The 13,165-nt window shown below is 45.7% G+C and overlaps 1 protein-coding gene across 5 annotated transcripts in view; it reads right to left on the minus strand.

Annotated features, from left to right (window-relative positions):
- Positions 1-161: 161 nt before the first annotated feature.
- The window catches only part of ECPAS (Ecm29 proteasome adaptor and scaffold), an 84,056-nt gene continuing 71,052 nt past the window's right edge, over positions 162-13,165 (minus strand). For all 5 annotated transcript variants that reach the window (XM_065046353.1, XM_065046356.1, XM_065046357.1 and 2 more), the window contains 13 exons: positions 12,958-13,047; positions 12,381-12,447; positions 11,550-11,641; positions 11,358-11,424; positions 10,952-11,143; positions 9,812-10,020; positions 9,309-9,352; positions 8,597-8,789; positions 7,891-8,035; positions 5,160-5,265; positions 4,901-4,989; positions 3,807-3,878; positions 162-3,007 (listed from right to left, as the gene is read on the minus strand). In XM_065046353.1, coding sequence (XP_064902425.1) covers positions 2,868-3,007; positions 3,807-3,878; positions 4,901-4,989; positions 5,160-5,265; positions 7,891-8,035; positions 8,597-8,789; positions 9,309-9,352; positions 9,812-10,020; positions 10,952-11,143; positions 11,358-11,424; positions 11,550-11,641; positions 12,381-12,447; positions 12,958-13,047 — 1,506 coding nt within the window. In that variant the 3' untranslated portion in view covers positions 162-2,867. The remainder of the gene's footprint in view (positions 3,008-3,806; positions 3,879-4,900; positions 4,990-5,159; positions 5,266-7,890; positions 8,036-8,596; positions 8,790-9,308; positions 9,353-9,811; positions 10,021-10,951; positions 11,144-11,357; positions 11,425-11,549; positions 11,642-12,380; positions 12,448-12,957; positions 13,048-13,165) is intronic.

Below are 13,165 nucleotides of genomic sequence, written 5' to 3' on the forward strand. Positions count from 1 at the left end.
TTTTCACTGAATGGTGCCCACTCAGAATGAAACACTTCCTCAGTTTTGAACCTTCCTTGTTTTATTTCTCAAAGCTTGATTATTTAATTCTGTACTCTAAACACCAGAGCTAAGAGAAAATACTGTAAAATACAGTGGGAGAAAAAAACACTACCAGTCACTTCAAAGAACAGGTCATGCAGCTTTTATTTTTACCTTTTTGGTAAGCAGGAGGGTTTTCTTTCAGTCAGACCATTCACATACTTTGACAGTACAGATTGCAGTGAATTTGATGGAGATCTTGCAACATTAGAAAACTTTTCTCAATGTACATCTGTTTAAGCAACAGCTTATAGGTCAATGCGAGTGCTAGAGTCAAGTCTGCCCACTGCACTCAGGTATACAAAGCATTGCAGCAGCACAAGAGATGCCCGTGCTGGGCAAAGTACAGTGTGTTTTATGTAGTGCAATCACTTTTAGAGGAAAAACTCTAGGAAGGCCACATCTATTTATTAATTTATGTTTACAAATGCGAGGGGGGTAGAAATCAAACCTCTGACTGAATTAACTTTTGTACAGGTAGGTTTTGTGTATAGGCACGTGCTTTAGAGAGGAGCTCTGAATCTGTTCTGTAATCGCCAGAAAGACATATTGCTTTGTGATTCAGAAAGTGTTATACCATCCCTAACATTCTTGGCCAGAGCTGATGATCCAGCTGTTTGTAGAATTCCTAGAACATGCTCTTCCCTCTAGTGTAAATCCCCAATAGAGAAATTCAGGTTGCTATTCACAATTATTACAGTTATTCTACTTACGGTCATTTGACCATATTATGCATTGCCTCTGAATCCTCCAGTCCACAGTGAAAACTTGAACTACCAGAGATGTGGAGGCTCTTGCTTTTCTGTTACTGTCACTCACCAGTATGAAAAAAACCCCAAGTCAGACAATGAACTGCTACAGCAAAGCATCACTGGTAATATTCATCTAATACGAAAAGAAAAAAAAAGCACTCATGACACTACATGTCACGGTAAGCAAGGTTTCAACGATACCGCAAAGTGATTTGCTCAGGAAAATTTTAAAATGTACGCTGTGCTCGACAGTTCAAACTACACGTAAACAAAGAGCAGCTCCCTGCAACAAGGTGTAAATCAAAACATTATAGCACCAGCTCCCAGCACCAAGGAGTTGCCCACTGACCAGTCAGAGTGTACAATGCAATAGTGCTCGCTGAGGTTTCTGCTACACGAGAGCCACAGTGGGCAGCTCTGCCCATTTCTTGCTGAATATTTTCTGTGCAGGTCTGCACAAATTACATTCCTCTCTTCCTGTGGAGAGCAAGTCAGACGATGAGATGGTTACAGTACCAGAAAACACTGAATTGGAAATGGCACCTGAGGGAAAAGTAGGTACTGCATACCTGATTCTGAAGAAAAGGGCATGGAGGAAACGTGGCGTTATCTGAGCAATCCTCCCCCTAACAGATCAACTCTGAAAGGAGATGCAGACTGTAAGAAAAGAAATGAGCCTTCCAATGCTGAAAGCCATGGACATTATATTGCCCACACTAGTGATTTTATTTCACCATCAGCAAAGCGTTTATCCCCAAAAAGCTGTACACGTACTGGTCAGATTATGGTGCAGTGCTAAATTTAAATGATTAAAAGTCTGTTGCTATAGTGGTCTGGTTCGTCTTTTATCTCAGAAGGGCAAAAAAAAGGAGACAGGCAGCATGGCCACATCACCATATAGCAATTTTACTCCACATTAATGCAGTTATAATCTTTCTTTGTAAGTGCAAATTAAAAAGTAGTTGCTAGAAACCAGCATGACTTGGGCTGCTGAGAAATGACACAATTCAGTTTCTTACAAATAGTGACAAGTCTAATTCATTACAGGTTTCCAAAGCAAGAACAGGGTTACGAACAGGAAGGGAATAAAACATTACCACTATTTAAAAAAAAAAAAAAAAAAAAAAAGTGTCATTGCAAACTTCAAACACTCTTCAAAAACATATCTAGAAAAGATTGTTTTCCTATATTTTTTCCTGCAGCTGAGGAGTGTCCATGCAAAACAATTTTGAGAAGAGCAGTGTTCCATCTGGGCACCAACTTCAGGCGCAATTTTGTCCCACACAGCCCAGTAAAGTGCTCTCTTGTGCATCCTTCGAAGAAAAAAGTTCTCATTTAAAGTTTGGGAGGCCGAGGTTGCTAGAAGGCAGAGTCTCGGTCAATCCGTGCTGAGGTCAGAGAAGAAGGAAGGAGTGAAGCTAACAGTACTCTGCCTTTCACAGCTCGCAGACAACAGCCTGCAAGGGAGGAGCAAGCAAGAGAAGCAGAGGTGGGTGGCAGATGAAACCCTGCCCTGGGAAGCCGTCAGTGTTTAACATGGGCTTCATCAGGGGAAGCATTTAATTCTTTATAGATAACAAACACTAGCTCTACTGCAGAGTCCCAAAGATTTACTGTTTACACACCAGGTAACAGATCTCCACACACAACTTAAGTGAAAATCAAATATGCTTTTCACTTCCTGTACTGGTGGTTTGTCAACAATTCCTTTGATGGACGAAGGGGATCTGACTAACCTTTTGCCAATTTAAATTAAAAAAATGAAAGCATCTTGCCCTCAACATCTTTCATGTTGCACACTTACTTACAAACATTCTAGGGCATACTGCTAGAGGTATTTACTGATAAAGCAACTAACCCTCAGCTTAAAAAAGTAAAAATAACATTAATGGGGAAAAGAATTTAAGGCATTTTTTATTTTGGCCAGGAATGATGCATGCTACACAGTAATCTTCATTTTCTCACTTGGTTTTCAGACCACTGCACTCTTTCGTTTTTGTTTTACATGGCACTTTGTAGTTTGTGTTTTACAGCTTAGTCAAGATTTTCAAGTGTTTTCTTCAGTGTAAATGCTTTCTCCTGTAGCTCAGGTCTGCTATCTGACACCATCGTAGACAACGAACGAATGAGGTGCTCTCTGCATTCTGGTGTCAGGCTTTCCCACTGTTGGGCTTCTGTGTAGATGAAAGACAGACAGACACTGGTCACGAATACCAGAATGCAAAAAAAACCCCAAAACCCCACCTCCATCCCCAGACAGGCTGAGCGACTGCTTCAGTGTTTCACTTGCAGGCCGTACTGTGCTTCCAGGAGGAGGCACATTCAACTGACACTGCTGCATGTGCTGCCTCCTGCACAGGGAGCCGGGCCTGTTTAGATTAGGCTTGACAGTCTAAGCCTCCAAGATGTGAAAACAAGGGCCTGAAGAACCAAATCTTTCCCACTTCACAATTACTTCATGTAATGTAATAAGAATTTTGCTAGAATAAAGGAAACATGAACTGCATAGCAGAAATCCAAAGGAAACACTGCTGCAGAATGACTGCAGACATGTATGACCTTGAGACCTAAGCAGACTCATTCTCTGAAGTTAATTCTGTAAGGCTTAAATGCTAAATTAACCATGAGGAATTAAACTTCGCACTGAAAGGGTAAAAAATAACTCTTCTACAGAAACAGGAGTTCCTCCCTCTATGGAGCTTGCACATAATACAGAACCAGACTACACACTCAGACATGTTCCCCATCCAAGGAATATCCAACAGTACTTCAGACCTGGACTTTATCCACAGCTACTTCAAGCCCTCTCCATGTCTCCCGAGTGATCAAGCACAGAACTCAAGCCTCAACTGCCCCAAAACCACCCAGTGCTGCAGGCAGAGGTAATGCCATCTCTCCAGGGTTCCTGGCCACACAGCCAGGTGCCTTCTTCACCCATCAGTGGCTCTCCCAGGTGGCAAGCAGAAGTCTCACCTTGCAGTTTGGTGAGCAGCAGTTGTATCACAGACAAAGCTTCTGTTCTTATGGACGTGTAGCTTTTGTTTTCTAAGGGATTTAAAAAAAAAAACAAAGAAAAAATCCCACAACCACATTGAGAATGGCAGGCACAGTAACTGTACAAAGAGCAGCCACCACATGTTAGCACAGCTCACTGTCCTCGTTTGTGCTGGCAGTTACACACATCTGAATGGCGGAAAGGGACCAACCAGCGGCTGACAAGTCAATTAAACCTTATGTGTCGCCTGTGCTATTTACCGCAGCGCTACTGCTCCTTACACATGTTGAAAGGGAACAAGGCTGGCATAGGTACAGTGTCATCGCAGACAACTTCTGTGCATAAGAGACAACTGCTTTGGTGAGCTGTATGGCTATGAATCATCCAGGTTTTAACAAGCAGCATCAAGTGAGGGTACATAAACTTCATGACATCAAGCACAAGATGGTCACAAAAAGTTATTTGGTCTCCTGAGCTAAAATCTTGTTAAGGACTCGGTCCAGGAGCATTGATAGTTAAACTTTCCCCAAAGGGGTCTCTGGATTGGTAGCCAGCTATGAAGTAGGTGCTGCCTTTAGGCATACCAGAAACAAGCACCGCATGCAGGTGCGAGGACTTCGTGACACTGTTAGGGTCACAGGACAAGTGGGAACACTCGCTACCACAGTCACAAACAGTCCCCTGCTTGGCAACATTACACACATAGCTCTTACATCCCCAAGGGTGCCCTGTTCAGGGAGCACAAACCGCCTCAAAGCCTGGATAAAACTGCTATGTTTCCAATTCGCACTCGTAAGAGATTACACAGGAATCTGCTGCCTGGCTCTCCCTCCCCTTTCAAAGCTCTCTTGCATCAGAGGAATTTATTTCTCTGTACACAGCACCCTGCACAGAACTGTCTTCAGCAGCTACTGCAAGATCAGAATTACTGTAGCACAGTGCAAGGAAGGACAAAATGTTATCTCTGACGGCTTATGTTTATCCTGCACTTGCTCTACCAGCCAACCCCCACAGAAGGAATGTATTAACACGAAATTAATCATCGACCACAAACCAGGAAAAGTCCATTTACCTAAAGAATGTGTGATAGATGAACAGGTTTCCAACAGTATTTCTGTCAAAGCCACAGGATCTGAGTGCTCCTGGTCAAACAGCATTAGCCTGTCAAATGCAAAAACACTGTCAAGACACAGGGAAAAACACCGCACCACTGGGACAGAAGTCTGCTCGACTTCTTCCGAGAATCCGGTGTCATCCTTAATTTCATTAAATAGCTTGAAGCAACAAAGAAAAGAAGCATCACCTAAGTGGATTGCAGAAAGGAGAATTACCCTTGAAAGTAAGCGCTCATGGCTTGTAGCACTCCGAGCTGCACTTTCCATGTGCTGAGTTTCAGACGGTCACACATTAACTTGCAAAACTCTTGGCGATAGCAACCTACAGAAAAACAAGGATGTCGTGTTACCGGGGGAGCGGCAGCAGGAAACACTTTGTGCTCTGTCTCCCAGGTGTTCCTCGTGCTTTTCCCCAAGTGACAAGGGGCTAGTCACTGTGTATGACCAAATCAACATCCTGTAGCAAGTGACTCTGGAAATCTTCTCCACATCAACACTTTCATTAATGAACACTGGAGGTTAAACAGCTGCATTACACATTCTGGCATGCCAATAAAAGCAACCTGTTTGTTTGTTTCAGATATAACTAGTTCCTCCGCCTTGTACCAGAGTTGATGCAAACGTACATGTGAGCAGCAAAACCAGGCTGCTTTTGATTAGGCACGTCACCTCAGGCATTGTGTGCCTCCACAGAAACAACCGTTTGTTGAATTTAAGACAACAGTAAAATAATTTCTTCAAGGATGGACTACTTCCTGCAAAAGCTGTTGGGGCAGCTTTCTCTCTGAAGATCTTACAAATTGCAGGCAGGAAGATCCTGCATCTCCTCACAAGCCTCCCTGACCTCCATGTCCCTCTTTCCCTCCTCCCCCTCCCTTTTTGTTTTAAGAGGAAAGGAAGTCAAGCAAGGGAGCCAGGAGACCTGCGTGGTTAAACAGGGAGCTGCTGGGTATGCTCAAGTGGAAGACGAGAGTTTATAGATCATGGAAGGAGGGGCTGGCCACTTGGGGAGAATATAAGGCTGTTGTCAGAGGGTCTAGGGAGGCAACTAGGAAAGCTAAGGCCTCCCTAGATTAAACCTTGCAAGAGGGGTCAAGGACAACAGAAAGAGCTTCTTCAAATACATGGCAGATAAAACTAACACCAGAGGCAATGTAGGCCCACTGATGGATGGGGTGGGTGCCCTGGTGACAGAAGATACAGAGAAGGCAGAGTTACTGAACGCCTTCTTTGTCTCTGTCTGCTCTGCCAGAGGCTGTCCTGGGGAGCCCCGTACCACTGAGGCACCAGAGGAAGGCAGGACAATGGAGGAGTTTGCCTTGGTTAATGAGGACTGGGTTAGGGAGCAGTTAGGCAATCTGGATATCCATAAATCCATGGGTCTGGATGGGATGCACCCACGGGTGCTGAGGGAGCTGGCTGAGGTCATTGCTGTGCCACTCTCCATCATCTTTGTCAAGTCTTGGGAAACGGGAGAGGTGCCTGAGGACTGGAGGAAAGCAAATGTCACTCCAGTCTTCAAAAAGGGCAAGGAGGACCTGGGTAACTATAGACTGGTCAGCCACACCTCCATCCCTGGGAAACTGATAGAATGACTTATCCTTGGTGCCATCTCAAGGCATATCAGGGATAAGAGGGTCATTAGGGGCAGTCAACATGGCTTCACCAAAGGGAAGTCGTGCTTGACCAACCTCATTGACTTTTATGAGAACATAACAAGGTGGATAGATGATGGCAGAGCGGTGGATGTGGTCTACCTTGACTTCAGTAAAGCCTTTGACAGAGTCTCCCACAGCATCCTTACAGCTAAACTGAGGGAGTGTGATCTGGATGATCGGGTAGTGAGGTGGACTGCGAACTGGCTGAAGGGAAGAAGCCAGAGAGTCGTGGTCAACAGGGCAGAGTCTAGTTGGAGGCCTGTATCTAGTGGAGTGCCTCAGGGGTCAGTACTGGGGCCTATATTATTCAATATATTCATCAATTATTTGGATGAGGGAATACAGTGCACTGTCAGCAAGTTTGCTGATGACACCAAGCTGGGAGGAGTGGCTGACACACCAGAAGGCTGTGCTGCCATCCAGAGACCTGGACAGGATGGAGAGTTGGGCGGGGAAAAATTTAATGAAATATAACAAGGGAAAGTGTAGAGTCTTACATCTGGGCAGGAACAACCCCAGATTCCAGTATAAGCTGGGGAACAACCTGTTAGAGAGCAGTGTAGGTGAAAGGGACCTGGGGGTCCTGGTGGACAACAGAATAACCATGAGCCAGCACTGTGCCCTTGTGGCCAGGAAGGCCAATGGTACCTGGGGTGTATTAGAAGGGGGGTGGTTAGTAGGTCAGAGAGGTTCACCTGCCCCTCTACTCTGCCCTGGTGAGACCACATCTGGAATATTGTGTCCAGTTCTGGGCCCCTCAGTTCCAGAAGGACAGGGAACTGCTGGAGAGGGTCCAGCGCAGGGCAACAAAGATGATGAAGGGAGTGGAACATCTCCCTCATGAGGAAAGGCTGAGGGATCTGGGGCTCTTTAGTTTGGAGAAGAGGAGACTGAGGGGTAACCTTATTAATGTTTACAGATATATAAAGGGTGAGTGTCAGGAGGATGGAGCCAGGCTCTTCTCGTTGACAACCAATGATAGGACAAGGGGTAATGGGTACAAACTGGAACACAAGAGGTTCCACTTAAATTTGAGAAGAAACTTCTTCACGGTGAGGGTAACAGACACTGGCCCAGGCTGCCCAGGGAGGTTGTGGAGTCTCCTTCTCTGGAGACATTCAAAACCCGCCTGGACGCCTTCCTGTGTAATCTCATCTGGGTGTTCCTGCTCCATCGGGGGGACTGGACTGGATGATCTTTCGAGGTCCCTTCCAATCCCTGACATTCTGTGATTCTGTGAAATAGTTTGAGCAGAGAAAGTTCACTCTGCACACCATTAGCTGACTTACGCTGTGTCTCTGGGTTCCTTGGCCAGGCTTTGCCCAGCGTCTCAAAGGCACAGATCAGGGACTCCATCTGCACCTCTTTCTCCCTCATGTCCTCGTCGTCTTCATCATGCTTTGGTAAACCCGTGCTTGTGCTCTCAAGAGAGTTCTGTGAAGGGCAGGGAGGAAGGTATGATGGACACAGGGATGAGGACAGGATAGACACACACTTCAGTGCAACTGCCTTCCCTTGCCGTTTGTACCCAGTCAGTGCCCCACACAGAGGGAGCACAGGTCCCCCCGGCCACCGGTAGCCCTGGTGCTACTGGCAGCCTGCAGAAGTGCCCAGCAGGCTCCGTGTCCTTGCACCCAAACATCCCCCCCATGCTACAGCAGTCCCACTTGCAGAGATGCGAAACACTGCAGATACTAAACAGAAGCACTCTGCACAGCTTCCCAGGAGTCCCCTGCTGCCTGTAGAACAGCCAGGAATTAACTTTTAATTCTGTATTGCGGCAATGCTGGACACTACAGGAAGCACTCTGCACAGCTGGGCGAGTTCCGAATTTGGGCAGCACAGATACAACCACCCCAGGGCTCACCGGTGGTCTGGTATTCAGCCCCAAGGATCTGATTGAGTATAGGGTTTGTACATAACAGCATCAGCCCAACTGCCACCACTTGAGTGTTTAGTTTCGAAAGAGGAAAACTCAAGAAGCTGGACTGTCACCTTCTTTATAATGGGAAAGACGATATCTGCCAGCTCCTGGAACCGGTCTTCCTGTGTTGCCTGCAGCAGCCCAGCCGCACAGCGCAGTGCAACCATCTTATACTTCAGGTTCTCTTTCCGACATTCTTTCAGGACAGCCTGGACAATATCATCGACAGTGGGCTGGCCAGGCACTGACTTCTGCAGCTCTGCACTGAAACACAAGGCACACAGAAACTATCAGACCCACATTAATCCCTCTCCAAACACCTCCCTTCCCACAGAAAGGAAACAATTCCAGGCACAGGGCTCCCTACCAACAGTTATAACTGAAGCTACACTCCAGCACTCTTCTTCTATTGTCTGTTCTGTTTTTCTCTCCTGTCTTTCCTCATATGCTTCCAATGTACTTTCCTCCTCTCACTTCTACATCGTCTTCTCTTTCCCCTCAGTCTTTTCTTTCTTATTAGCAATTCCATCCTCTCAACATCCTCTTACTTGCCCATTTACCATTTACCGCTGCAGATCCCTCTGAAGCATCACTTGTCCCTCCCAGCTCTCATCAGTGACCCGCATATTGACAAGTGAGTGGAGACCACATGCTGATGGTTGATCAGGAGGGCGTTCACAATTTTCTAGAGTCTCCTTAGTACCTAACAGCAACAACACTGTGCAACAACCTCCTTTTTGAGATTCCAGATCCTGAGGGTACCACCTCTTTCAAGACACTTACCTGCATGCAGAGACGACACTGTCAATGGCCTTTAACAGCTCCTCCTGCAATGAGTAAAAGAGAAACCACTGAGAAATGCTGCACAGCCAAACGGCACCATCCTGCTGCACAGAAGAACCCTTTGTGGGGAAATACCACCAGTCTAAACAAGCAACGTCTGTCTCTGGCCGCTCCCACTGTAGAGGCTGCAGAGGACTTGCCTTTCCACCTGCACCGATCTGGCAGTGGAAGGGGCCTTGCAGTGCCACTGAGCACAAGACAGTGCTCCTCAAGGTCAGAACATGGTGCAGCAGAAGTAGTCTAAGTGGGACCCCAACTCCTAAAGCAATCTGAATGCCACCTACTTACCTTCCTTGTCATTTTTGTATCGGCTACATGCAGGCCAAAAGTCATATTCCCTAAGTCAGAGTTCCTACAGATGCTGCTCTGCAGCACAGAACATTGCATGTCCTGGCTCGAGGGCTGCATGCTGGTGCTCACAGTGATCCATGTTCCTTTCTCACCTTGCCAGTCCAGGTTCTCCCTGGCAGGCCTTGCAGCAGTGCGGAGAGCACTATTCCCAGGTGTGGCGGCACCAGGGAGCCTGTCTGTTTGGCAACTGATGCCATGGCAGCTGCTCCCTGGGATTTCATCTTCCAGGACTGGGACTGGAGAGCCTTCTGCATAATGGTTATCAACTCCTCCATATACAGTCTGATGCCACCCTGAGTACCTGCACGTCAAACAGAGGAAAACTGTAATTTTGCCACAAAAGTAACAAAAACCTCATCTTATTAAAAAAGGCCATTACAGATTTATCTTTTTTTTTTGTGATGAAACGTATCAGCAAGGCCTACTTCAGGCAAAAGGGTGAAGAATTCCTCCCAGACAGACTGAAGACGGGTTCTGTTTTCAAGGTGCTTCCACAGAAAATCTTTAGCAAACATCCAGACAAAAAGCTCATCTCAGTTCTTCCATACAACAGACACTAGACAATGCGTTAGATTGTTTCTAAGGAATATAACTTTATTTTGGCAAGAACGGGTCACTGGGAAACATTTCTGCAGCTACTTTGTGAAACTACAGAGAAGTAATCTGGTGACTAAGGGACCAGCTCTGAAATCAGGTCAGAGAAGCAGCCTGCAAAAGCATTTCACCACACATCCAGATCTTCCTCTACAAACAGAAAGCATGGCAAAATAGCCCTTCTACAGTGTAGATTAATTCACTGAGGTTAAAACTACGTGCATGATCAGAGAGATCTCCAACCTGAGGCACAGGTTAAAGTCCCCTGTAACTTCAGAGGATACAGCAGCCCTCAAAGTCTGGCATCAAGATTTCCAAAGACATCCAGCTATCTGCACCACAATCACGGCAACATTACAGTGGCATTCGGTGCCTCACAATCTGAAAGTACTTCTCCTAACTGTGTCTGTGTATCCCCAGCAATCAACATCTCTGTAATTATTTTAAATAGCCACAGAGAAGCTAACCTACTAACCCGAAACTCATACAGGACATCTCTAGAAAGGAAGAAAATGGACAAACGCTTCATAAATCTCTCACCATGAGAAATCTGTATTTCCAAGATGGAATTCTAGAAAGCGTGATATGGCTTGCCCCACGCTTACCAGAAAACTTTTACCAGTCTTAGCGTGACTTACCAGGCACATTTTCCTGCCAAATTTCAGTCCACAGTGCAGAATTCTCTTTCTCTCCTTTCTCTTCATCAGTAACCTCGTGCATGCCAAGAAAAGCCAATGGCAGCACATATTTGCCATGGTTCTTCACTACATCTGGACTGTAGCGTCCCATAGCATGCACAGTTAAAGCACAGCCTGTTCTGTAAATCGGCTCTGAAGGAGAAAAACAGTCAATGTTATGACTGGGAAGGAGAATTTTCTTTTATCGGCTTGGTCTGCGTCTCGGGAAGCAGAGGAATGCACAGTATTGTATAATGATGCATGGGAATTATTCAGCCAAGCATCACAGTACAGAAATCTTTCTTCCTATCGCTAGGAACTTTTTCTGCCCTGTATTCTGTAACTGAACACCACGAAAGCAACATACCTTCCTTTTCCAAGTACCAGCTGCTGAGTTTGTGCAGCAGCTTCTCAACGCTACTGTCCCGGGCAGTCTGTAACATGGGAGAGACTCAAATCACTCAAACGCTTTGAGAAAAAACAACAGCAACAAAGGAAAAAAACAAAACCAAACAAAACAACAACAAAAAACCTAAAGACATCTCAAACTCCAACTCACCCGGACTAGATGCCCCATAGCAAAGGCAAAAGACTTCTGCACCACGCTGTTGCGATCAGTCAGGCCACTAAGTAAAGCACTCATAAGTTTGCCTGTTGGAAGAGACTTTGCTTTATCACAAGTACCATGTTTTTATTGCTGCGGCAAGAACTATAATAGCCTGCATTTGATTAGTTTGTTTGAATTTACGCATTTTTCCTCATCACACGTTTGCAGGGTTATGTCTCTCTGGTCCTGACGTTAAGACAAGTGCACAGCATAACACAGCAAGGCTAAGCAGAAACTTGTGTTTTGCCAGCCTCAGCCCGCACACCTTGACTGGTAACCTTCCTGTGACATGTGCACCCCAGCTGATCATACTTTCAGCTTTATTTTTGTTTTACAACAGAAACATGACCTTTCTAGTATCAAATCACAATAAACTGTAAAGGGAAGATTAAGACCCAAGGAAGCAAAGGCCCTGTTTATGGTTCTCACATAGGCCAAGCTGAAGGAACAAGTGCTTATTGACAGTGATGCACTAAGACCCTCATTGTTAGTCTGCTCCAACACAGTCTAGAAATGTTTCCATCTGTTCCTGCTGGGTGCTAGCGAGTCCCCTCAGCTCCTTCCTCTGCCTCTTCCAATTTGATGAGGTATTTAACATCCCTGGGACCCACCCCCAGCATGCCAGTCTCACACACACAAGGCAACTTCAAACAGCTCTCTGAGGAAAATAAACACATAAAGATCATTCTTGTAATAAAATCAAGGGTCAACAGGGAGGAAATGCTACCTACAGAACAGCAACAAAAAGCATCTTTAAAACCTGACACTAGAAAGGAACCTCACCTGAATAAGGTGTTAAGTCCTGAGGACACTGTGTGGTTAACGACACAACTACACTGGCACAGCCTCCCTGGAAGATTGCAAGGGGAAACAAAGGTAAGACAAAACAATGTTAGCCCCTGGTTATTACTGTTAATACTTGCTGCAGTGCTATATGCACTTGTATGACATGGTATCGGCCCACTAAGCCTCTGCCCTGATAAGCCCAGAGTCCAGGGTAGAAGCAGAAAAACATTTTGTAACAAATGCATGACGGTAATTGAATTAGGAAGTGAAAAAGTTACCAGGACCCACACTCAGGATCCATGGTCCTGAAGGATTTACAGCTATCAAGGACAACCTTCTGCACTCTAGTGCAACAGAGTACAATGGCTGTGTAGCCCAGGGGCGTTCAGGCAGCACACACTAAGGAAATCACAGGTAATGCAGGTGGTGTGTGACCCAGATGTCAAATGACTCCAGCATGAATGAGCCCAAGCCGTCACTTTAAAAGAGACAGTCAAAGGATCAGTATTTACACTTGCACTGTGTTGTGTTCTGTTCTCCATTTCCAAATGAACTATTAAAATCCCAGACATACCTTTGTGCCAAGGCCTACTCCGCTTTTGATCAGTTCACACAGCCGAGGAATCAGTTCACCCAGGACGGACACATCCAAATACTGCAAGCTCTAGAGAAAGGCAAGAGACAGGGATTTAAAAAAAAAAAAAAAAGAAAAAGAATAAAGAAAGATAACAGTGGCAGACTTAAACTGGCCTAGCTTCCAGCCTGCCCCAGCTCTGTGTGCT

This window comes from Columba livia, chromosome Z, assembly GCF_036013475.1.
Source record: "Columba livia isolate bColLiv1 breed racing homer chromosome Z, bColLiv1.pat.W.v2, whole genome shotgun sequence".
Lineage (NCBI taxonomy): Eukaryota > Metazoa > Chordata > Aves > Columbiformes > Columbidae > Columba > Columba livia.